At 36.9% G+C, this 26,352-nt stretch overlaps 1 protein-coding gene across 3 annotated transcripts in view; it reads right to left on the bottom strand.

The window, feature by feature from the left end:
• Positions 1–1,171: 1,171 nt before the first annotated feature.
• Positions 1,172–26,352, bottom strand: part of LOC306861508 (protein phosphatase 1 regulatory subunit 12A) — a 78,212-nt gene continuing 53,031 nt past the window's right edge. The window contains exons 10-26 of one of the 3 annotated variants that reach the window (XM_079403794.1): positions 21,607–21,828; positions 21,375–21,463; positions 20,957–21,073; positions 19,496–19,642; positions 16,986–17,105; positions 16,770–16,904; positions 16,307–16,397; positions 14,738–14,917; positions 14,446–14,611; positions 13,082–13,209; positions 12,675–12,737; positions 10,370–10,386; positions 10,129–10,255; positions 9,933–10,037; positions 8,944–8,991; positions 7,741–7,791; positions 1,172–2,838 (exon numbers count right to left, since the gene is read on the bottom strand). In XM_079403794.1, coding sequence (XP_079259920.1) covers positions 2,752–2,838; positions 7,741–7,791; positions 8,944–8,991; positions 9,933–10,037; positions 10,129–10,255; positions 10,370–10,386; positions 12,675–12,737; positions 13,082–13,209; positions 14,446–14,611; positions 14,738–14,917; positions 16,307–16,397; positions 16,770–16,904; positions 16,986–17,105; positions 19,496–19,642; positions 20,957–21,073; positions 21,375–21,463; positions 21,607–21,828 — 1,893 coding nt within the window. In that variant the 3' untranslated portion in view covers positions 1,172–2,751. The remainder of the gene's footprint in view (positions 2,839–7,740; positions 7,792–8,943; positions 8,992–9,932; positions 10,038–10,128; positions 10,256–10,369; positions 10,387–12,674; positions 12,738–13,081; positions 13,210–14,445; positions 14,612–14,737; positions 14,918–16,306; positions 16,398–16,769; positions 16,905–16,985; positions 17,106–19,495; positions 19,643–20,956; positions 21,074–21,374; positions 21,464–21,606; positions 21,829–26,352) is intronic. The other 2 variants (XM_079403796.1, XM_079403795.1) reach the window with 2 other exon arrangements.

Below are 26,352 nucleotides of genomic sequence, written 5' to 3'. Positions count from 1 at the left end.
ACAGTCTGCAGTTAAAGCACATCGTGTTAGTTTCATTTGAAATCCATTGTGGTGGTGTATAGAGCTAAATATGTTAGTATTGTGACCTGACTGTATTTTGAAAATAGTTAATGGATTCACATTTATATATTATATCAATATATTTAATATATAAACGTACCATATTTTCCTTAAATATATACATGCATGTGTTTGTATTTATACATACATAAACATACACAGTAAACATACATATATTATGTAAACAAAAACTTTTATTTTGGATGCAATTAATCGTTTGACAGCACTAGTGTCAAACATACATATATGCATGTATATGTGAATATATACATTATATACACACACACACGAAGTTTATTTCATGTTTCATTAAAATCATGTTTGTGTTTTATTGTTAGTTAGCTGTATTTGTTTTAGTTATTTTTTAACCTAATCAAAATAACCCAACTGCAGTTTGCTTGAGATTAATTGGAATGCACAAAGAAAAAACATGAGTTTTGAAAATTGTTAAAAACTTAGTTATCAGTTTTTGCAAATGAACTCTTCATATAAACATTTGCATTTTTATAACATTTTTTTCCCCCAAGTTGTCTCTTTTTGACCTAATCATGGACCTTATATTTCTCTATTCTTCTAAGTCTTGAGTTTAAATGAATACTTACTTTATTATTATTATACTATTTTTTCACTATCATGAAAAAAATGTAAGCCCCGCGATCAATGACATTTTACTTCTTTGTCATTCAAGAAGTTTGCATTCTTTGGGGAAATACCACTATTATATAACTTTTATTTATTTTGGTTTGAAGGTTTTTGTAAAAACTACATTCAAAGATCATTCCTAAAATCATATCTACAATTATTTAGTTTATTCATTATTGTTATAATTTATTCACTTATTTATTTTTTTAAAGCAGCAATGTGAGATATGGCACTAACAAAATCATTTAGAAGCATCCGATCCAACATTCCTTTTTCAATGCTTTGCCTCTCATTGAAAAGCAGTTTATTTATTTTATTAGAATGAACACTGGGTCTGAACAGGCTGAGTTTATTACATTTAACAGTATAATAACCTGACAACAGTCGACTGATTCTCACATCCAAAAAGTGCTTGATTCATCAAAGAATGTCAAGAGAAAAAAAAAAAAAACAGGACACAAATGCAGAGAGATTTTTACAATGTACAAGTTTATTTTAATTAACTCTCAGTGGTTGGTAGTCACAGCACAGCTTGCACGGATGAAGCCACACATCAATTTTACAAGATTATGGGAAATTTAAAAAGGAAAAAATATATATATATTAAAAACCTAAACCAAAGAGGAGACAGCTGACAGTCCAACTACAGCGACATTTTTTTCCAACTACAGTATTTTAAGTAAAAGGCCACTGAAATGCATAAAACGTGTTTCCGATGCATGGACTTCATCTGACGCGGTGGCAAAAGTTTGCTAAACCGGACAGCAAGACTCCTGACATGGCATTGACAGTGCATGTAGACATTGTAAAAAGGACTGGGTTAGCAATATCTAGGATCTTCTTTTTAGTGACAACACCTTGGCTAATACTACAGCTTAAAAAAAAGAAAAAAAAAAAAAAAAGAGAAAAGGACAAAAAAGATAGGAAAAAAAAAAAATTAACAGCACTCTTCCAAAGATTCTGAATAAAATGTGTGAAATGTAGTGAAGCAATTATATTATTATCTCACAATTACCGTGAACACTTTTAAAACTGAGAAGAAGAGAAAAAAAATGCACCGAAGACGTGCAGCCGTCCCTCCTTGAAGAGAGCGGCTCTATTGTTATCCAATGACATTTTTGACTATAAAAGAAGGAAATAGTTAAAACACACTTTGTCCTCTGGAGTTGGTATATTTCAATAGTAACAGACAGGGAACCATAAACGCATGCCATGTGCTGGTCTCAAACAATACATACAGGTATATACAACTTCACTCAGTACCTGCTAAAACAACGTGAGGAGTACAAGATATAACCCAACGACTACACTACAAACTCAAAGAAACGAGAGAAAGAAGTCGGGGAGAGGAAGGAAATCGGGGTGAGCCACAAAAGTGGTGAAAGAGTGAACATTCTTAAAGCATTTGTAGAGAAAAGAAATGCATATATTGCACATAAGTGAAAGCTTCGATTCCACGAGGTCCACCTAATCGGTAAAGCCAGGGGTCCATCCTCTCTCTTGGGCTGCGAGAGAGAGGAGGAAGTGTGCGGAGCGTGCTCCAGCATTGTGGAATGCTGGGAAGTCTTCTGCTGAGAGACAGTGCCTCCGAGAGCGAGGCGGGACTTCTAGCGCCATTCGGGACGGGAGTGGAAGGAGAGAGCTGCACATTGCATAACACAACTATACAGAAAGAAAGATGAAAGAGCGGAGCAAAAAAAAAAAAAAAAAGGATAGATCACAAAAAAAAAAAGTGTGGCACAAATAAAATCAGGTGTTCTGTGACAGCCAAGAGAAATTTGATGCAAGTGACGTATGTACAACTAAGGCTTATTGGTTAAATAGTTTTTGGAGGCTCTCCCCGCCCGCAAAGTGTTCAATGCCATTCTCTCGTCTAACGCTTTTCCTTAGTTCTGTAAACGCAGTGGTTCTGTGTGAGTGGTGGGGTGGTGGAGCGGAGAAGCGAGGGAAAGCTGGGGACTGAGACGGAGCCTTCTTTTCGCCGTTGTCTCGTATTAATATCTAGATGTGCAATACCGTTACTGCCGGAGGTCGTGGGGAGGCTCTGTTCTATTTGGAAAGCTTGCTTATGACCCGGATCAGCGCTCCGTTCTCATCCTTTAGTCTCTGGTTGTCTGCTTTCAAGTCTGGTAGCGTCTGAAAGAGAGAACAGGAGAGAGGTGGGTTAGATTAGTGCCGTGTTGTTGGCGTGGCTCTGGATGCTCAATGTTTGTTAATTGCTGCATCCATCCTTCCTTCCTTCCTTTGAACAGCACTTCCTATTAAACACAACCCTCTTTTTCACCGAAATGGTGATGGTGCCTGATCTGGAATCATAGAAATGACTGATTTGGGATTGGGAAAAATGGCTCGGGAATGCCTACTGGACTAGAACCAATAATAGCACGATAATGTCTAATCGCCGGGCAGGCATTAATTCACTGAATATTTTTCAATCTTTTTCTTGAAATGTTATATTTGCTCTGATATTACTTAAAAATGGTGATATTTTTAATATTTTTTTGTTTCGGCCAAACAGCTACTTCAGCCTCAAAATACAGTTGTTGGTTTTTTTTTTTTTTTTTTTTTTTTCAGTTTTACACCAATTACTCAAAATTAGACTTACAACGAAATAGGAAAAATAAATATTTGAAATAATTTAGTAATACTTTCAATGTAACTTTTTTTGAGATTATTTTCATTTAATATGCACCCGTATGCAAGTTTTAAATCTATATAGATTTAAATCTACATTTGATGTTCATTTATATGCACCAATTATATGTATTTTTAATTTTTACACTTGATACTTATTTGATAATGTTAATTTACATGCATATGTATAGTTAAATATAATTTTAAGCTTTAATACATTAAAAATCCCATGCGTTAACGGACCAATAGCTGAATCAGAGCTCTGAACTGATTCACTCAATAGAATCATTTGAATAAATTGAGTTTTAATGCATTCATGCTCATGTCACTCTTTGTATGTGCAATTATTGCAATAGCAAAATAAATGAAATAATAATTGCAATAAATGTATATAAAATATAAATCTAAAATAATATATAAAAGAATACAACACATATATACATACATACACACACACACACTTGGTGAGCGGAAGAGACTTCTTTAAAAAATAAACAATCTTACTGTTCAAAAACTTTTGACTGGTAGTGTACACACACACACACACCAAAATGATAACACTAGGACCTTTCGCACCGCGGGAACCTTTTCATAGTACCAGAACTAATTGTGGAGCTACCCATTTTTTGGCGTTTTCGTACAGCCAGAACTGGGTGCGATTTTAATACCGGATTGCCTTTTTTTGATAAACAAATTAGCTCCTACTCCGGAGCAGGGTCTAACCAGCACAACTGATACTACCCATGACGTAAGTAGAAGTTGATTGGCCAAAGGCGTACGAAAACGCCCTCACCCGCCATGATTTAAAACGCCATGTAAACAGTGTCAACTTATTTTGCAAGTATGGAGAACAGCGATAGATGGACGGACGCTGAAGTGCAGGCGCTTTTGAACATTTATTTTGAACATTAGCACTGCCAGTTGACGTTGGAGATTCTTAGTCCTCCTTTCCGTTCTTTCAATCGCTTGACGTATATGTCGACATCCCATGTCCATTATTGTGAAACCCGCGAGACAAAAAAAACAAAGCTCCGATCACAGTGTCCTCCATCCTCCTGTTGTTAACGTTGTTCTTCTTTGTTTCTGTTGTTGAACGCCACGCACAAATCACATCGCTGTTGACTGGCTTACGTCACTTCCTAGTAACCACTTTTCGGTGTGAATGCAACCCTTTAAATGGTACTGGGAAATAGTTTGTGCAAAATCGTCCCAGTACTTTAGTACTATACATTTAGTTCTGGACTAAACCTGCGAAAGGCCCTAATTACATCAGCCAGCCCTATCAAAGTTGCGGCATCATTTGGCTCTAAAATCAGTGGAAATGAGCCCACGTTTCTAAGTTTGCTGATTCCTCGTCGCCAGAACCAGCACCATTTCAGTAGAAAAGGAACCGTAGATCCACACACATAAACCAGCAGGCACACTGCAGTTCAATGGGAAACCATAGCCATGCACTCTCAGATAGAGGGTAAAGATGAGGACAGCACTCAGGCCAGACGGTCCTATCTCTCTCTCTGTACACACAGAGTCCCTTTGTGTGTCCTCGACTGGACGGAATAAATAAAGGAGTGGCTCAAAGTGTCTGTATAAACCACAAGACTGAGTGCTACTCAATACTGAGCCGCTTCAGTCTTCAGGTTACAGTGTTGAAGTGGAGATCTATAGCTAAGATTTCACCACGGACCGTACACTGCACAGACGGATGGAAGTCAGGAAAACTACCAATTGGGCTAACTGGAAACTGAGTTTTGTAAACACAATCAAACTTGTTTACAAAAAAGGAAGCAGGAGCTATGAAAAACGATCAGTTGGGAGAAACTAGCTTAAGTAATAAATGAAAGTCATCTTCGTTTACTCCCCCCTTTCTTTCAATTTTTGAACATCTAAAAGGAAGTTAAACAAAAGCATTGACTTCATGCTTCTTACAAAAAAGCCATTATGTGACCTCACATGTCCTAAAACAGAGCAAGAGTCATTTGGACCACTTTTATGGTGCCTTTTTTGCCCATTATGTAGTTTTACAGTCCCAGTAAGCTTATTGTTTGCAAGATAACTTCCACAAAAGAAAGTTATACAGGTTTATAACAATACAGGGGGTGAGTAAATGATGACAGAACATTCATTTTTGGATGAAACATTTCTAAGAAGAAAGGCAACAAATTGTGTGACATTGAAGAACTTTAGATGCTTTGCAGGAACGCAAAGAAACAACTTCCTTGTGATAAACTTGCCACTGACAATTACATTTTAATGATGTAATGATACTTCCCAAGAGTACAGTTTGTTGAGTACTGCAGTTGTAGACTGGAAAAATGCATTAAAAACAGTGTTGAAGTAAGCCACAAAACAGACCTGAGTAAAAGAAAGAGAACTTAAAAGCCTAGAGAAAAAACAAAACAAAAAAGCATTATACTGTTTGAGGCCTTTCGGCAAACAGACTGCATCCAAAAAAATGTTTCTCATTCTGTATACAATGGGCTAGATTATGCTAGAAAAGCTCCAATGTAATTTAACCGTTTGCCAGCGACAATCTGTGGATTAAAATGCATGAGTTTCCAGAAGCCATGCAATTCAGATTAGCCTGAGGCAGAGCATAAATAGCAGTTCAGCTCTAGAATAAACAAAATCTGGGGCTGGGGGGGGTTGGTCTCCAAAATTAAAAAAAGCAGAGAAACTATATTTGATTTCACAAAAAAACAGTCAAGCACCTCATGCAAGATGCCATAGTCATCCAAAAGGAACTGCACTTCACTGCAACACATTCGAGGGGAGGGGCCCAAAAACTTCAAACAAGCTAAAAAAAAAAACAGAACAAAATAAACAGTACAATTCATTACTAAAAAAAAAAAAAAGTGTTCTAAATATAGCAGGAGCTGTGTGATTCATATGAGCGGTGTTTAATGAAAATATAAATTATAATACTGACAATTTATAAAACGTCATTCATAAAAAATCTGGGTAAACATTATTAGTGTTTTAATTTTTTATAAATTAAATTAATTCAAGAAACATGCCATTTGTAAAATGTAATTCTTGAAAAAAAAAATATGTAATGTTTTAATGACAACATTTTAGAACTGATTAAAAAAAATCCTAAAGTACATAAAATGTACAATATTTTGTAGACATTTTTTAGCAATAACTGTACTGTTTTTTTTTTTTAAGCCCCAAAAACCTCCCCAGGAAGCACAGAAGGAGGCGGAGCATCAGCTCAGACACTGGCTGGGAACCTGCCTTTATTTGGGCGTGGGCAGAGCTGAATGGAGCATGAGGAGGGGTGTAAGGGGAGGTGGGGGCGGGTCTACAGGTCTGCGGCGGGCAGGTGGCTGCAGCCCTGCGAGATTTTGGAGAGCACGCGAGCCAACGCCCTGTTCTCTGCCTGCAAACGCTCGTTATACTGACGCAGAGACCGCACCTGCTTTACCTGAGGAAGATTCTACGAGAGACAGAGAAACAGAAAGAACGATAGAGGAGAAAATGATAGACATCAGACAAAAATAAATGCAAAAGACGAATAATGTATTAACGTAAACTATTAAAGTGAACGACAGATCACTAAAGGAAAAAAATATGGGATCTTAAAAATAATTCAAAGAAACTGAACAGGAAAAAGATGCGCAGACACACAAACATGCATTCACTTTGCTATAAATGGGGACATTTAATAGACTTTAGGTAGTCGTGGCCAAATGTGGGCTTCAGCACACTTCCAAGTGGGCATTAAAATTGTATTAAATGAAACAAATTGAAGCTAAAACAGCTAGGTACCCAGTACCAAGAATTCAGTGGTGATTGGTGAATATAATACTGAAATTCAGAAATCCATCATGTCGCAGAAAGATTAAAACACGCAAACCAAAGGCTAGAGAAAACGTCATATATAACCTCAAAACATTAAATCCTGCTACCCTTCCACACATACACGTCTTTTAACATTAACTTCTTTGTAGTCACCACAAACATGCATTTATACAAATTTATCACACATTAGAAAAAAAAAGGCAACTCGTCATAGGATATGCATGTTAGAAAAGAGATTTGAAAGAATGTACAACACAACAGTATGGCTGAAACAGGTCAACTGGGCCTCATCACATCACGATGAAGCAGATATAACAATATAACAAACAGAAAAAAAAAAAATTCTCTCAATCTCATATACAAGCCTTAATAACCAAACCGGAGGGGGAATCAAAGTTTTGTAGCTTTTAGTCCACGTCTGTTATTTGAGCTATTATGCTAGCATACTCATTAATGCTGAAAAAATAGACTAAGCCAAATAAATACATTTCTACAAAAATGGACCACAGTTCACATAAACATGCAAAGTTAGAATAAAGAATTTTTGTTTTTATTGATATTAATAATGATGCACACAACACACTTTAAAAACACAAAAAGTACCTTCAGTTCCTCCTCCATCTCAGAGATCTTCCTTTCTAAAGCTCTTCTTTCCTGCAGACACACACACACACACACACACACACACACACAAGTTAGTGCACACGCCATTAAAACACACAAACAACTGCATGATTTACCATCACTGCAAACAAAGAAAGATACAGATTCGTGGATGCATCAGGTGAACGAATGTCAAAACAGAGAGAAGTGAACAAAGTGAAGGGAACCACACACTGCTTAGTGAAGCAGATCAAGAGCTAGAAATATAGTTCGGTTTATTCATGCTAACACCAGATCTGAGCACATTAGGTTACTTAACTGTATAGTGTAATTAAATGAATAATAATTATAAAAAAATTGTTAAATTACTACTGTGTTTACAATTTATTACAAAAAAATATAACAATATAAATAATAAAAATAACAAAATAAATACTAAACGTTAAAAAAGTATAAACAATAATAATAATAAAAAATATTTTAAAAGTTAATTTAAAATTAGTCAGTCATTGAAAAAAAAATTCAGTGTGTATATATAGGCATGTGCCCCACGTTTCAACAACAGACCAAATTAGTGCATAATTTAAGGAAAAATGTAAATAATTAATAAATATAAATGACATAAAATACTGTAAATGGATGTAACAGGACCCAAAAGATGATGTTCCACACACATGCAGATACAATGTTTGAAAGAGAAACCACACCATACTCTATATCTCGCATTATACATGATTCTTTTCAAGTCTGGAAAGGTGCGTCGCTTTCGTGATTCAAAGAAAAGAGTGAAAGAGGGATTGTGATTGGCTGATGGGTTTTGGTTCCAACCCTTTGGGCTGTGAGAGGCACGTGATTCAGCCATTAGCAGAGCTGGAAACACTTTAAATTCAGATTAAACGTTACCCAGAGCACCCAGCTGAGCCTGAGACCTGCCTGCAACCTTCAGACATAAACCAGTGCGGAACAGTTACAAACCAGTTGGCCGAGCATTTATCTGGATCAGTTTGTAAACATCTCCAAAATCTCAGCATTTGAGTTGAGATCTGCTGATATGGGGCTTTATCTATAAACGATCCTTTATGGATTCAATGCCTCATCACTGCATTAGAGTGAAGTACACACTGCCATGGCACATTAACTTTGATGGGGAACGATGATTTCATACATTAAAACTCAACAAATTCAAACAACAGTTGTTTTTACCCTTTTCTCCATCTCCAGCTGTGATCGATCAGCAAAGCGTTCCTGCCTCTGCAACACAAACAACACAACGGATGAATTCAAGACATTTCAAATCATGTGTAATTTTCAGCATGTTTTCTTTTTATGATTATTATTCATTTTTAATCATTTTAAAGAAACCGCAATCACAAAAAGCTTCTAGCCTATTCTATTCTTTTTTTTCTGACCAGGAATCATATTGGTTGGATTTATTTGGATACATTTAGATTAATTTATTTATTTGATTGAATAACACTAGCAATTTCTATTCTTTCTCTCCCCAGTCTGAACTTAAACTCCATTAAGATATGTCCAGGTTTTCAGATGCAACAAATCACTGTGATAGTATTACGATGACAGTAAGGGAGGCTACAAAATGGTTTTTAGGTGATCAAAGGGGGAAAAATGAAAAATTCACAACCTGGAAATCATATTTGAAAACTCTTATATTTCTAGGTTTTTCAGGACAGTGGCAACCCTGTCTGATCCAAAGCAGCAGTGTGAGAGTATTACAATTATCACGATTAATTCTGATTAATTTATTTAATTGAATGAGTCTATTAATTTATTTCTTTTGATTATAAATTCCCATTTTAAGATATTTCCAGGTTTTCCATGACTGATACAACAACACTGTAACAGTATAAAAATTACAGTATAAAATGTTAACAATTTTGGGGTAACCCCCGCCAAATTGAATTGAATTTCTATTTTTTTTTCCCAGCCTGGAAATTATAATTGAAAATTCACTCATATTTCAATTTTTTCAACCCTGTGGCAACCCTGTCTGATGCAACAAAGCAGTGTTGGAGTATTATCATTATCACAATTAATTTTAACGTTAAAGAATGAGTTGTTGGTGTTTATTCCACCGCAATCAATAAAGAAATAAATCAAAATAATGGTGTCTCTGAATGCAGCTGATATATGGGCAAAGTCTCTCAGAAAATGAATTCTGGAGAGGATCTCACCTGTGTGGCTTTCTCCAGCTGCAGTTTCAGATCTGCCAGCTCCAGTTCTGTATCACGTAACTGAGCTTTCAACTTCTCATTTTCAGCTAAAATCTGCTCATAAAGCTGCAAGCAGAAAGAGCATGTTGGGTAAACACTCAACCGGTAAGGAAGCCACTATTTTACGGGGCGTAATCATACAGCGCAAAGTTTGTACCTTCTTATAATCAGTGGTGTCGTCTCTTTCGAAGCGAGAGTACGGCCGCCGGCTCTCCCCAATGCCACGGCTACTCAAAGGCTCGTAACGGTCGAGGGAGGAAGTGCTAGTAGAGACAGGGTCATACCTGAGGAGAGAAAATTATGGATACTTATATTATCCATTTGTGTTCTAATAATGAGCATGAATACAAGCATGTTTAGCTGATCTTAAGTGACCTGGTGTGTTTTGGGATACATACCTGGATAGTCTGTCACTCTGAGGATGTGAACAGAGAGAGAGAGAGGAAGTTATTACAAAGTATGTACCTGCTGTTAATCAATCACATGCTCATAATGCATTTAGTGTGTCTGTTTGTCTAGTGTCTAGACTACCAGAGCGTCTAGAATGCAGATTATCAATTAGTCTGGGATGGATAGTGACACTCTTATTCCTGGCTCTGATGGCCTGCTTAATGCTGCTATTTAATGAGTGTGTGTTCAGGTCGGCAATCTATCATTTACCGCTCTACAGTAAAGGACGTGCTTGAAGACATCTGGGTGTAATCCATTTGATTTTGTCCTAATAAGAGTCATGCTTCAAAAGCTTCAACTTCAACACAAGTGTCACATTTATCAAGGTGGAAGTAAAAGGACTTTGGTCATCATTCCCTCCTCCCGTTTCTTTTCTTTTCTCTTGAGACCTCACAGCCCAGCAGGGCTTTTCTTTGTGAATTCCTGATCAGCAGCCAAGGCTTCTTGGTCTGATCTTATTCCCCAGCTGCTCAGAGCACACACAGAGTATTGGAATGAGTTTGGAATTGCATATTAACCACTATTTTTGGAAGTTAGTAGTATGCAGTATGCATACTGTGCACAATATAATATTCTTATTACCAATCTTATTAATAGACTTATTACCATTTGACAAAATGTGCAGTATTCCATCACAGCACATGATGTGAGAGACAGTATAAGGCAATGATACTTGATGTGTGTAAGAATAATTTTAATGTTTCCAGTCCTATGTAATTACTGGTAATTTTTGTTTTTTTAAATCATTTGATCAAGACTGAACTCAGAGACACCAATATTTCAGAGCTGATTTTAACTAGAACAATGTATATTCATGCCTATAAACTATAAAAATTATCTTCTTTTAGGTCTAGAAATGACAAAAATTCCCTGACTTTTCCAGATTTCTCATGGGAACCCTGTTGCTTAACTAATTATTTGCTGAAAAATATAAGATGTAAATTTATATATATACTCTCATACTCCCTCTCTCTATACATATATACAAATACATATACACACATCAAAACCATGTTGCTCGACTAATTTTTCATTTGAACCTTGAAAAAAGGTTTATTACAACTATATTTTATATAAAAAAATAAAAATACATATTTTAAAGTTATTATATTAAAATCTATTAATTTTATTAAAATTTTAGCATTCTTCATTTAAAATTATTCCATTCTAAACACGATCAAAATCTCTCCTAATCTGTTCTCGTTGGAAACATCGGGCTGGGAGCAAGTATGAATACGACTGGAGCTCAGAGCCTTGGCTGCGAGAAGATCTCGGGCAATGACCCATGTGACAGCGCAGCCCACTTCCTTTAGCTGATTGCCCTGGAAGCACACTGAAGCACTCAGCTTTGTGTCAGAACTTCCTTTTCATTACAGAACAGCACACAAAGAGGAAACGTGTGCTATTAAGCTAGCAAAAAAACAGCTGTCTCATAAAGAACCCACAGACCCCATTAGATTTTCTTTCATATTGCGGCCCGCTGAACACTTATCAATTGGAACCATCCAACCAAAAACTGATCTTTAGCTCTGTTCGGCAATATTTGAGCTAAATTTAAACCTGGATGACATGCGGTAACAAGCGCACTTGAAAAAGTGTTGTAATAGGAGGATGATTTGAGGCGTCAGTTGGTTTTCTTCCACTTGATACGCGCAAAATATTCAATGTTCTTCTTCCACTGACTCATCAGTCAACAACAAAGCTTTGTCCTACTCTTTGACCTTCCTGACTCAAATAAATTTTCCACCCAACTGCGTGTGATCTGTTTCCAGGATCATGTTGACACAGTATATGCAGGATATTTATCTTACCCTCACTGGACACACAATATCACTCCAGTCACACCATTACTAACAGCTTAAGTACACACTAAGCACGGCTCATGTGACTAGCCACGTAGTTTCTTTCATCACTGGAAGCGTGGTTTCTGCAGCCAGGAACTGAACCCTTAACTACTCCTGTAATAGGTGACATTCGGCTGTGAATCAGGCCGCCTTTCATTTTTAAGATGACTAATGCTGCTGGGACAATTCCAGGAAGTTGAAGAGGGAGGATAAGGTCAGTAGACGCACAGTAAAGTGAGTGAATTGTTTGTCCTGCCAAACATGAAGGAAGGTCAATCTGTTCTTTGACTATACAAGGTGAAAGAACCTCAAAGTCCTTCAAAAACAATAAGCAGCTGATTTTTTTAAACTTGGCGTTTGTCTGATACATTTGTGCTAGTAGATGCATTGTAAGTGATATGATGTTCACCTGAGGCTCTCCTTTAGTGCTGCCTTCTGAGTCTGATGGATGCTCTGGCTCGTTCTCGTCGCTCTGTAACACAGAAACGAATTTCAAATTCCACTATATTCCAACTATAAAAGGGTCTAAAATTAAGTCTCCAATCATGTACATAATGCACATAAATCATGTACAAATGCACATAAATGCTTTGGCATGAACATAAAATTGAGTTAATGACCATCTGGCAGGTAACTTTTCTTCCTGGCTAGATGCAATTGCCCAATCAGAAGTAAGTAATCTGGAGAGGCATGCAATTATATTTATAACCTTCATGGCTGGGGACAAATTGGAGCTTGATTATAAAGCTCCCATGATGTCTTTTGTGCCAGTGTCCATATAGAGCAAGTTTGTGTGAGCGTGCAAAAGTTTCTTACATCCTGGGTCCAGAAGGACACTCCAGTCGAGCGTCTTTTCTCTCGAGGTCGTCTGCGGTCGCGTATAGAGCGTGGCTGAGACTTGTCTTCAGCATCCTTGTCATCCTCTTTTTCTTTACTATCAGACTCTGGTCAGAAAACAGACATATGGTTCTTTATGAGTACAGCTGAATATTATGAATGTACATAAACCAATAATAGAAATCCCCGTTTTATTTATGGGAAGGATATAGCTCCAGGACTTTGCTGGAAATACTGGCTGAGCTAATGGAATAAAAATAAATCTAATACCAGTATTCTGCAATAAAGTCTGTTTTATTATGAAGGTAAGAGGGTTTAAATGTAAATAATATAAGGCATTTCAATTAAACTACCGTTCAAAAGTGGCAGCATTTCAAATACACTAATGTTCAAATGTTTTCAAATGTGATAAGAAATGTTTCTTGACCAAATCAGCACATTACAAAGAATGAGGGTATCAGCTGAGTTTTAAAAATCCAATTCCTTGGAAGACTTTAGACCTTTAAGACCTGCACAAATAAATCAATCAAATCTCATTAATAAAAAATCATGTATATCAGATTCTTCTACTTAAAATATAAGTGATCAGCAGAAAGGCAAAGGAGCTAAAATGTACACCCTTACAAGCATCTACATCATATTACAATAAAAACCATAACGTAAACATTGTTATAATTCATCAACTGTAGTTTTTAATCAATCGACTGGCAAAAATGTGTGGTACTCATTTAATGCCAACTGCTTTGAAACACTATTTGACTTTGAACATGCAGAGCTTACATTTATTTAATGAAATCATTGCCTTTGGAAGTCTAATATTCATATAAGGCTTTATTGGTGCAGCATCGGTAAGCATAAAATACTTTTTTCAAAAACATTAAAAAAAAACTTGCCAACTGTAAAATGTTTAACTCTAGTGTATAGTGCATGTTCTCTTATTATCATGGGTTTCCACAAATCAGAAATGGGAAAATCCTCTTTATTAATAAGAGTAAAAGTTAGCAACCACATGAATGCAAACTGAAGCTTGGCTTAGTCAGTCTGCAACCATACTACAGGAACTTCCTGTCTGTATGGCAGTTCCTGTAACGCCTCAAAGCCCTATCACTCATTTTCCTTCCTGTGCCATGTCACTCGACTCCGTGACCACACAGATATTGCATTTTGCATTGTAACCTTTTCATGAAAATTAAGTAAATTTGCACTGGGGGGAACAATACATATAAATTACTGTTGATTTTCCAAAAACAGACAAGTTATTGTTTTTCTGCTTAAAATGTGTTCTTTTGTTTGGATGAAACAGGACCTGGTCATTACTTCATGAGATTGTTCGTGTGCTGTACCTCTCTCAGTGTCGCGTGTGGTGCGGCTGTAGGTGGAAGTGAGACCGCTCAGGCTGTTGGGCCGGTTCAGAGAGGAGGTGCTGTACAGAGAAGAGGAGCTGCTAAACGAGGAGGAAGGCAGGGTGGCGGAGGCCGTGGTGGTCGAGGCCAAGGAGCTCCGGTACTTCTGGAGGACAAGAAAAAAAAAGAAACTCATGTGACATAAAAAAAAAAAAAAAACTACAACGCTAGCTAGAATTTCGCAAACCGCACTGTTCTCTGTGACTGGGAACAGGAAGGAGTTTCCCCTCACCTCTTCAAAGCTGCGGTAGCGTGACCTGTAGTCATCCTCCTTGGTCTCTGTCTCTTTCTTCTCTTCTTGTTTCTCCTTGTCCTGTTTCTCCTTCTCTTCTTTCTCCTCTTCTCGAGGCCGTATGGGACGACTGCGACCAATGGTCTTCTCTGCCTCCTGGAGATCAGTCAAGGTCACACCCTGAAAAAAAATAAGGTCAAAGGGTGAAAATCATGCCATTCACAGACCTGCCAACCTTTGAATTTTTTTTTTTGAGTACCACTTGTGCGATGGCAAAATAATGTGTGACAAACTATTATTGCTGCAGTCTATTTAAAAGGGTTTAATTTGAACGAATTATTAAACATTTAAATTAATATGTATTTATAATATATTTAGATCATATTAAAATGATGAAAAAGTGGTTTGAATGAATGATTTAATGTCTCACTCAAATACTTCACTTGTTTCTTTACTGGATGAATCAGTGTTTTTAAACGAATCTCTTGATTCAATCACAAATACATTTTTAAGTCACTTTTCGGCGAAACAATGCAATCGACACAAACGTTATTTGAAGCGCTAGTTAACTTTCAAAAGGTCTATTTTGATCGCTACCATAAACATCAGTGTTTATATCTGAACTATTAACTTATGAATGACTGTAATACAGAAATAATACTGTGTAGTTGAAAAGGCTGTTTGTGAAGCTGTTACTCAAACACGGTAACTGTCTGCTCTGTCAGCAGCTGAACACAGATGTGAATGTTTTAAGACTTTTTTAAAGGTTTATTAGTCACGGGCGAAGCTCTAGTGACAATATATCAGTATTTATCCAAGTACGCGCACTTTTTTGGACTAAAAGCCCTAATATTAGGTGAGTGCAGCTAATAAACTGCAGCAGATCTGACTGAATATGAATGTGTCCAGAATATCAATGCGATCACATCGACTCCAGAGGATTAAGTTAACTCAACTCAATATTTTAACTTTCCAATTGGCATTTGTCGGTTTTTGAAAATAAACTCGTCATACATATATATATATATATATATATACACACATATACACACACACACACATAAAAGATTTGAATTATTTTAAAATATTGTTTATATTTAATATATTTTATGTAATAAAACATTTATTTTAATAATAAAGTCTCCAGTAAAAACCTTTTCTGTGACTGCTTACAGTGTACATGTAAGGCATTTTCAATTTGCAACATATTTATACTTCGCCCAACTGAAGACATTTTTCCCTTACACTCAGGAATTACCACATGATTATGTAATATATAATTTAACTAAATATTCGATTATGGTGTTTTATGTTGAGCCCTTAGTCACAACCAATACGGCCTTGCTTTTGAATAGGGAAAAACTCTCTGCTGTAAACTGTCATTTCTCCCATAAATCCCTGCCACATCGCAAGGATGTAATAAATTCCAGGAAGCATATACCAAAACCAAAGTAAGAACCAAGAAAATCTCAGAAAAAAAATCTTTTGTAAACAGCACTGTGTGGATCTGTCTATTATTAGAGAGACTTCCTGCAGACTTCCGGCGTTTAGATGATTGTCTAGACTTGCCTGTGTGGACCTCCTGGACTGCCGTGCCTGTCTGGATCTGGCTTTCCTCTGAGACTCGGATTCTTCGTCACGCACAGGGGTGAGGTATGATCTACAGACACAACACAAAGAAACAAAATCCTCTCAGTTAAATGTCATCACTCTGTCAGCTGAAGCAACATGCACTTGTGTTGAGGCTCTTCAAGGCAGCTTTAATGAGAATAAAATAAGACAGTTCTTACTTTATTAGGAGCTGCAACAGAATACATTGTTTAAACTGAATTTAAATGTTGACTCGTAGAATGCAAATAAAAGACAAAAAACTGCCTACTGAAGAAAACATCTATTGTGTCTTCTGCTGCTCTTCTTTAAATGACCAAACCAGATGTCCTACCAACGCACATTGAGTTAAGCAATTTTTCTGTTTTCCACAGAGCAAATCATGTATGTGCAAAAATGATCTCAGTGATAAATGTGTGTGTACCTGCGTCTCTCTCGTCCGTCAGAGCCCAGTACAGTTCCAGTAGTGGAGGTGGTAGTGGTGGTGGCTGCAGTGTTGATTGTGGGGATGACCGTGGCCGACTCTTTCTCCTTCTCCGTACTCTCTTCTGCCCAATACCTGTCACACATCGACACAATTTACTAACAGATCGCACTCTGGATTTAGTTTGGATGTTCAATTTGCTGTGTGTGTTGGTACCTGGACATCTGGCTGCGATGTCCGGTGGGTGAGGTAACAGAGGAGGTGGAGGTCGTTGTTGTGGAGGTGGAGGAAGAAGTGGAACTTAAAGCATCATCCTGCCTCCTTCCAAACGATCCGCTACAGCGACAGAGACAACAATTAAGAGACAAAACCAAAGATAAGAGGAGAGAAAGAGCGGTCTCAAAAGAAGTGCCACAGGAGAAAACAGGAAAGAGCTCCCTCATTCTGAAAACCGGAGCAAGGTCCATAATGAACAAAAATCAAAACAAGCAAAGCAAAGCAAAACCAAACTACAAAAAGAAACAAACCAGGACCATAATGCACAAATAAAAAATAAAATAAAATAAAATAGATACACATACATTAAAAATAAAATAAATAAAAATTAGGGCTGGGCAATATAAAGAAATGTTTTCTTTTTTTTATACTTCTAACAATGTTCTATATTTAATTTTAAGCACTGTTTACATTAACGTCTTTATTTTTTATTTAATGTTTATTCATCTGAGAAATAATTAAATTAAAACAATACCCTGTATACTCTATATACAGTGCCCTCCATAAGTATTGTAACAGTAAAGACAAAATTGCTCTGTTGGCTGTGGAGTCAAGACATTTACAAATATGATTAAAAGATGAATATGAGACAAAACTACAGAATGTCACATTTTATTATTAACTTTTTCAACACACGTTTTACCAAATAAAAAGAACAGCACTTTTAGAGTTCATTGATGTGAGCATAAGTATTGGGACAGTTGAACATAAGGCAGATATAAAAGATTAAAAGCTATTATTTAGTTGCAGATCCCTTGCGCACAATCACAGCAGTGAGTCTGTGACCCATAGACATCACCAGACTCTTGGTCTCATCCTTTGAAATACTTTTCCCAGCCTTTAATGCAGCCAATTCCAATTGTTGCTCGTTTTGGGGAGTTTCTGCCTTTACATTTACATTTAGTCATTTGGCAGACGCTTTTATCCAAAGCGACTTACAATTGGGGAATACAAGAAGCGATTCATCTTGAAGAGGCAATCAGACAGAGGAAGTGCTCGTAACACCAAGTCTCAGGCATTGTTCAAATAAGTACAAGCTAGCAAGGGAAGGAGAGAAAGATAGAGGGAAAGATTAAGGTTTTTTTTTTTTTTAGTTTAGGATGAAGTCAAGTAGTGCCGAAAGAGATGAGTTTTCATCTCTTTCGGCCTTTACTCTCCTCTCCAGCTGGTGAAATTCATGTTCAATCGGATTTAAATCTGGAGATTGACTTGGGCAATCTAAGACTTTCCATTTCTTTGCCCTTATAAATTCCTTGACTGAACTGGCAGGGTGTTTTGGGTCATTGTCCTGATGCAATATGAAGCACTTCCCAATGAATCTGGTGGCATTTTCTTGAATATTGGTAGGCAAGATGGTTTTGTACCCTTCCAAATTCATTCTGCTACTGTCATACATACATTAAGTCATCAGTAAAGTTGAGAGGCCCTGTTCCAGAGGCAGCCATGCATGCCCATGCCATGACATCACCCCCACCATGCTTTACAGATGAGGCTGTATGCTTGGGATCATTGCAGTTCCCTTTTTTTCTCCACATTTTTGCTTTCCCATCACTTAGATAAAGGTTCATCTTTGTCTCATCAGTCCATAAACACAGTTCCAAAACTCTTCTGGCTCACCTTTGTGCTTTTTTGCAAATTCTAATCTTGCCTTTCTATTTTTGGTGCTGGTCAGTGGTTTGCATCTTGCTGTGTAGCATCTGTTATTCTGTGTCAAAGTCTCCTGAGGACAGTAGATTGTCAGAGCATCACGCCAGCTTTCTGGAAGTTGTTGGTGATTTTACAGACACGTCTTTTAGGATTTATTTTCACAGCTTTTATGATTTGTCTGTCATCAACTACTGCTGTTTTCTCAGCCGATCAGGTCGTTGTTGGTTGCTGGAGTCGCTGGTGGTTTCCAAACTCTTGATTTCTCCATGCCCTTTGTTTTTGCTAGAGCTCTAACTGACTTCCTCTTTTCTTTTAGCATCCAAATTGCTTGCTTTTCTCTCAAAGTCAGCTCCCTCATCTTCATCCTGGTTTGTGTGTCTCATCTTCATCCTGGTTTTGTCTCATATTCATCTTTTAATCATATTTGTAAATGTCTTGACTCCACAGCCAACAGAGCAATTTTGTCTTTACTGTTCCAGTACTTTTGGAGGGCACGGTCTCTTTCACTGAAGGTAAATTTTGCTGTGCTATCAAAATTGATTTTAAATGATCAGTTGTGAGATTTCATAGGTACTGCTAACGAGATGTTAACTTTGACAAAAACATTGTGAAATTTCAATATATCGCCCAGCACTATATTCAGTCCATTTTAATGTATAGTAAAACCACACACACCCCATAAATAAACCCCCAGGCAGCAAGAATGGCAAGAAGCTACGTGTGGGGAACACAAAGACACATGAAGGACACGGAGTGAGTGTGTGTGTGTGTGCGTGTTTGCTGGGTGGTGCTCGGGCAGGTACCTGCGGTGAATGCTGTAAGACTGGTAGTAGGAGGAAGGCTGCTGCCAGGCTTTATAGTTGTTAGGTTCCAGGCTGGAGGCAGAGGAGGATTTGGCGGGCAGGTCGCGAGAGCTAGACGTGCGGCCTAACGCTAGCGTGTGAGACGTACTGCCGTGTGGGTGTGGCGAGGTGAAAGAGGTGTTAGCAGGGGGCGGACAAACATGAACACAAAGACAAAATGTTACATATATGTCTGAAGCACTGACTGACTTGTGGGGGGATCGGTTTCATATAAAGTCATATTTTGGGATATAAATTAATCAAAAAACCATCAATAATGTCACTAGACATAAAACTAGAAGCCTACTTATGATCAAGAAACCATAAGCATGCTTTATAAAATAAAGATCCAACACTACAGCATGCTTTTGGTGTTATCAGAGTAAGAAACCAAACCAGGTGGCACAAGTGCAGTCATGCAAATCCATCGTTACACAATGACACACAAGCACTCAGGTCATTTTGGATGGTATGGGGTGTTTTCATCTTTCAGACCAGGGTTTTCAAATTAAGGAAAATGAGGAAATTTTACTTAATGTCTATCAAAGTTAGCATGTGAAGTCTAAATATTAATTAAATATATTTAATCATTTAAAACATTTAATTCAAGTACTGTCACAATTTGCTTTCTAAAGACTGATCGAAGATCATGATATTCATTATTCACGATTATTTTCTGTTCAACTGACAGCTCGAGAGTGAAACTAATAAAAACAAATCTGCATATAGTTTTGACTTAATAATAATAAACATCAATATCTTTGATGAATAGAACATTCAAAAGGACAGCATTTATTTGAAATATAAATCTTTTGTAAGAATGCAAACATCTTTACTGCATTTTTAATCCATTTCATGCATTCTTCCTGAATAAATATTAAATAAAAAATTATATATATCTCTTACTGGCCCCAGACCATAGTGTAAATTAAGATATAACATGTTAACTATATCACAACTGAATATACACAATATGAATGCATGCATGAAAATACAGCTGCCTCTTTATTTTAATTTATATTTTTTAATTCCTTGAAAGGGAATCATCATGTTTGTGGGATCTTGGCATTTCAAAACCTCTGGTTTAGACAGGCACATGCATTTGGAAGATGACTAGCATGCTCAAAAGACAGTACAATGACATGGAGCTGAGATTAACACGCTTCTACAGTTCTACTCAAGTTAGCTGTTAGATACGCATCTAACCTAAAATCGTTACAATGGTTATGGGATGGTAATATTAAAACAGAATTACAATCAAAGCATCTCACACAAACTCAAGCCGACAGAAGCAGCTATAAACGCTTGACAGCAAGATTAAAGTGCTAGAAGCGAGCAGCAAGAAACAGCGACCGGCTTTCGCCCATCTCTTTGAAAGTCCTAGCCAGTAAGCCCAATTTTGTTACTAGATTAAAAGCTAACCTGCGCTGATAGCGGGAGGTTCTGTTTTGTGAGGCGGTTCCGTCACTGTTCTTCCCGTCTTCTTCCCAGCGTCTCCTGGTGTACGAGCCGCTACGTACCAGACTAGCAGCCGAATCCCTGAGAACCACATACTACAAATAGTACCTCCGATTCCAGAGAACGATCTTTTACACTACTAAACTAACTCTCTTCTACTGAAATATCGTTCATAGCAGTTGGAGAAATACTAATAAAAGACATTTGAGAGTATACGGGACACTACCTAACCATCTTTAGTAATATTCCTCTCACATGCAACATGAATGTGGTGCATAAGCCACAAAAACATGCTACACTTCAGCTTGTGATTCTCATACAGCAACACACAACAAGGAGGTGCTCTCACAAATGCACAAATAAGCATGTGTCTGTTCTTTACCTGTTTTCCTTCTCGTCGATGTCTGATGTGCTAACGTGTCTCCTCGGGATGGTTGGTGCAACATACGCCAGGCGTGTCTTCTCCTTCTCCTGTGAAGAGGACATGTTGCTGTGGCTCAATTTGGAAATAAGGGTGTAAAATGAACTCGAGAATTGAATTCAAACTCCTCCTTCCAATTAAAAGGTTTACAGGAATATTTCACCCCACATTAAACAACTACAGTCTAGTAGACCTTTTCCTTGTCCTTATTGTCCAGTGAGGATGAGAGGCGAGGAGAAGAGGCCGAGCGCATCACCCCGGCTGTGTCCTTCTCTTTCTGTGCCTCTTTAGTTGTGCTGATTTCTGCCAGTGCTCCGTAACTGCCGGTTTTCCGCAGGCCCAGTCGCCATGATGCAGGAGACTCATCCTTCCTCTCCTCCTCTTTAGGAGACACCTTCCCTGCAGGTGTGCTCACCTGAGGACGACAAACAACAGATAAAGAAAGGGATGGGGGTGGAAAACAAAAGTTAGTTCATTTTGAAAGTACATCAAGACTGTTCTATGCAATTTCCAATTAGGGCATGACAACATCTGAGAAGCCCAAATTCCAATGGTATAATATTTTGATCACAGGAACATCTAGAGCACACACTTGTGCAGTGATGGCATTTACTAGACCACAGACAGCACACATTGTAAATAAACATTTAGGGTTGTTCATGTGTGCGGGAGAGAGAACGGAAAATTCGGATCAGCCTGTCAGGTCAAAGCAGGGCAGAAATATAGGAGCACTGGACTGTAGTGCTGGGCAACCTTTTGATATTTCCAGTATTTTAAAAAAAAAAAATTCATGCTAATAAAATAAATGCTCTGAAATGGTTTAAACGAATCACAAAATCCACTAGCCTGTTTTTTAGGAAATGTAATGGTCAAAAAAACACATACACACAAACACGCGCACACACACACACAAAAAAGAAAAAAAATAACTCTTTATTTTAAACTACCAACAGATTAATATATAGTATGTTGTAAATATATAAACAACCTAATATTTAAAAAAAAAAAAAAAAACGTTTGCAATAAAAATAAAAAAAACAATATTTTTTAAATAAACTAAAAATGTAAACAAAGAAAAAGACAGAATGGAATACTAAATAATTGTAATAAAATAAAAAAATAATGTATAAATAAAATAAAAATTATTTTGGTAACACTTTAGAATAGGGAACACTTATTCACTATTAACTACGACTTTTCCCTCAAGAAATTCCTAATTTGCTTATTAATAGTTAATAAGGTAGTTGCTAAATTTAGGTATTGGGTAGGATTAGAGAGGTAGAATGAGGTTATGTAGAATAAGGCATTAATATGTGCTTAATTACTACTAATAAATGGCTCATATTCTATTCATATGCAGGCTTATAAACAACTAGTTAAAAGACCCTAAAGTGTTACCAATATTTTAATACATTTAAAAATTATACCAATTTTAGGTTACACTTTAGAGAGCAATTCTTACAATTAACTAGTTGCTTCTTAGCATGAATATTACTAGAATATTGGCCGCTTATTGGTACTTCTAAAGCACATAATAATACTACCGGTTAATAAGCAGCAAATTAGAAGTTTATCGAGGCAAAAGTAATAACTGTGACCATATCTTGTAAATAAAACTAACAAATAAAATGCTTTAAAAATAAAAGGCTATTTTTAAAAATAAATAAATACCTATTTTAATCAATCAAATCAACAGTCTAGCTTAATGCTGCAAAAAAATAAAAAAAATAATAAAAAAACACTTCAAGGGAAACACGTGGGGCCATTTTGAACTGTTTAGTGGTTTTCATTGCTTCAGAAAAGCAATCTTGTATTACAACTGTTTACTTACAAGAAAACTAGGCTTAAGGTGAGTATACTGAACAACAACACAGATGACAAAACCAAACATGCCCAATTTCAATCAAGATGTTAGTTTTGCTAACTCATCAGCATCCTGGTGACCTGTTAGGGTTTAGAGTCAGTAGTCAATGAATTCACCTTTATCAAAGCACACACAACTTTGAAGTCACCCTGTCATATTTAGTCCACCACATTCAGGTATAAAACTAGAACACAAATGATTTTCAACAAAACAGCATGTCATCACAGGCACAGCCGTGACTGACAGCGACAACACCATGCAGTGAGCCAGTGACAGGAAGAGGAAATGGTCTTAGATTAGGTTAGGGACGTGGGGGAACATATAGGGCGGGCAGGAAGAAGGGGCGGGAATCACAATGCTGAACACACCGAGGCCTCACCATCGCTTTTTTGGGCACAAGTGAAATGCCAGTTTTGCGCAAGCCTTGACGCCACAACGCAGGACAGGCTGGCTCCCCCCCAGGCACAGGGGCAGTAATGTTATCAGACTAAAGCCATCCAAGACAACAGCAAAGATAAGTAGAGAGAGAAAAACAAATGATTGAAGAAAAAAAGCAAGAAAAAGGTAGAAAGAAGCCCTGAATTAAATAAATCAAAAAGCAGCAGCAGCAGCAATATAAACAGATACTTGATGCACGAGTGACACAGAGAAAGCGACAGCAAAGAAAATGATCAAATCGATGAAAGCCCAGTCACAGCATACAATGCTTTGAGAGCTCCTGCCATTACTTCAGTTTAAGATGCCATTAAAAAGCAGACTTTAATAGCACCGTTTGTCTTTGAGAACAATAAAATACACATTAATAAATAAAGAATGATTTACATTTCACCGGTCTACAACGTTTGACGTTTGAAATAATGTATTACTGTACATATCTAGGCCAAAAATGTACTTTATTTTATATTTTGTCTAAATTATTTCACTTGATTTTCATATATAAATTAGTTATTTAAAAGTATTTAAATTAGTTATTACAATGCACGCTATTCATTTTTATTTATTATAATTTATGCTTCAGATCAAGATCAGCTTGTGATGGCACAAAAACATTACTACAAAAATTACTTCCTGAATGTTCAAATGGAAAATACCTTCTCAACATTCAGAAACCGATTATGACATTGGCATTGTTTGTTTGTGGGTAGGTTATGTAGAAAGAATCAGTTATGACATAACTGATATAACCACGTTCTACCAGTGGAGCTACAGGAAGACCTAAACTACAGAAAGGACATCTCCTTGGAAATTCAATTCTTTGAATACATTATATATATACCTTGAAGTGCAAATTAGAGATGCACCGATCGACCGGCCAGGGACCGGAATTAGCCAATTTTCCGCATGATCGGCCCGGACCGGTGACCGGCCGGTCAGTCTGCCGACTCCGAGCCGGTCCGTTTTGACGTCACAGCAATGCTTACATCAGCATGTAAACATGTAGTCGGCGTGGAAGTTCTTCACTGTGAGTGAAGAAGACACAAAGTTCGCAATTTGTAATACGTATAAGGCAAAAGCAAACTGTGGGAGAACCACAGGGCTCGAGTAATGCTTCTCTTAGGCAAGTGAGAGAACATTTTACTTGTCTGACCGGACAAGAAGCCTTATTAAAATGGCAATAACAAAAAAACGAAGGAAGCACTAAAACCTGGCCACTTCTGATTTTTTTGCATTCAGTGTAAACGGCGACTGATAATGTATTGATGAAGACAGTAGTCACTTGCCTCGTTTGTAAATGGATCAGCCGTTTGAAGCGAATCGGTTGAATGACTAAAGGTCCGAAATTTCCGTATGCGTTTTTCGTATTCGTCATCCTTTCCTATCAAAATGCTTGCTACGGATGCGAAAACGCAGAAAATCGATACTGGTCCGAAATTTATGACAGACGAAAGTTTTGGATGCAGTGTGTAAATGTGACAACACAACGTGAGGTCGTATTTATTTTTTAACGTGCGGAAAAATATTGTCTTGTTCGGACAAGAATTTCGGACTCAGTGTGCAAAGACCTTAAGTGACTCCCTCATTAAAAGAGTCATAAGCCGCCACCTACTGGTGGTTTGGTTTAATTTTTAAAAGTATCACTGTATTTTTCCCAACATTTCTTATTCATGCATTTAGAAAATATTCAAAACAATCTTATAAAATTATTTATGCATTTGAAATTTTGCGGTGTTAATACATTATGGCATCAAACAGTCTATGTAAATACATATAATGCCGCTTCAGATGCAGCCTCTGTGTTTCCTGCAGCGGAAAGGTGGAGTTTGTTGACATTTGAGTGGTATCAACTCTACATTTTCTATTTATTCTAACTGAATTAATTGAAACTATGTAAGAATTTGATGTGAAAGAAAACAGATGTATATCGTTTTTGTTATATACAGCAACTTTTCAGTTAATTGTTATTTCCATCTCTTTTCACAGAACAGAACACTTTATTTTGAGAGTTGTTTAAGTGAGAGAACATCTGTAACTTTGTCTAGATAGGGGTAATTGTAATGTTTAATCATTTCTTTAATTACGTAAATAATTTGCAATGAAAAAAGTATCGATTTTTGTGCATATATAATGTCAATTATAGTTCTTAGAAGACCGGAATCAGCAAAAATTGGTATCGCCATGTCACGCGTAAAAAAATAAATAAAAATAAAATAAATAAAAAAAATCGGCCAAGAAAATTGCAATCGGTGCATCTCTACTGCAAATAGTTGAACTACAATGTTTATGATCAGTAAGTCAATCTATATTTATAATCCAGATAGTATTAAATAAAGCCAAGTTCAAATTATTAACATAAAATATTAAACTAAAATATTTAAAACCTCAACAATAACCCAATTCAAATTACATTAAGTTACAATAAATTTGGTTTATGGTGAAATCAAATTTGTTCTGCACAACTGCATTTTCTCTGCAAATTGCATCATTGCCTGAAGAAAGTTGCATGACATTGATGAAATGTCCTTACTGTCCAGCAGAGGGCAGCAGGTACATGGTAAAGAGGTGTGGAGGACATTTTCTCTCCTCTCAAGTGCAGTGCAGAGTCCCAGAATTCACTGCACACGGGCAATCCTAAAT

The sequence above is a fragment of the Barbus barbus genome (assembly GCF_936440315.1).
Source record: "Barbus barbus genome assembly, chromosome: 42".
In the NCBI taxonomy this organism is placed as follows: domain Eukaryota; kingdom Metazoa; phylum Chordata; class Actinopteri; order Cypriniformes; family Cyprinidae; genus Barbus; species Barbus barbus.
The sequence above is the reverse complement of the archived record's forward strand: the minus strand, read 5'-3'. Positions and strand labels throughout refer to the sequence as shown.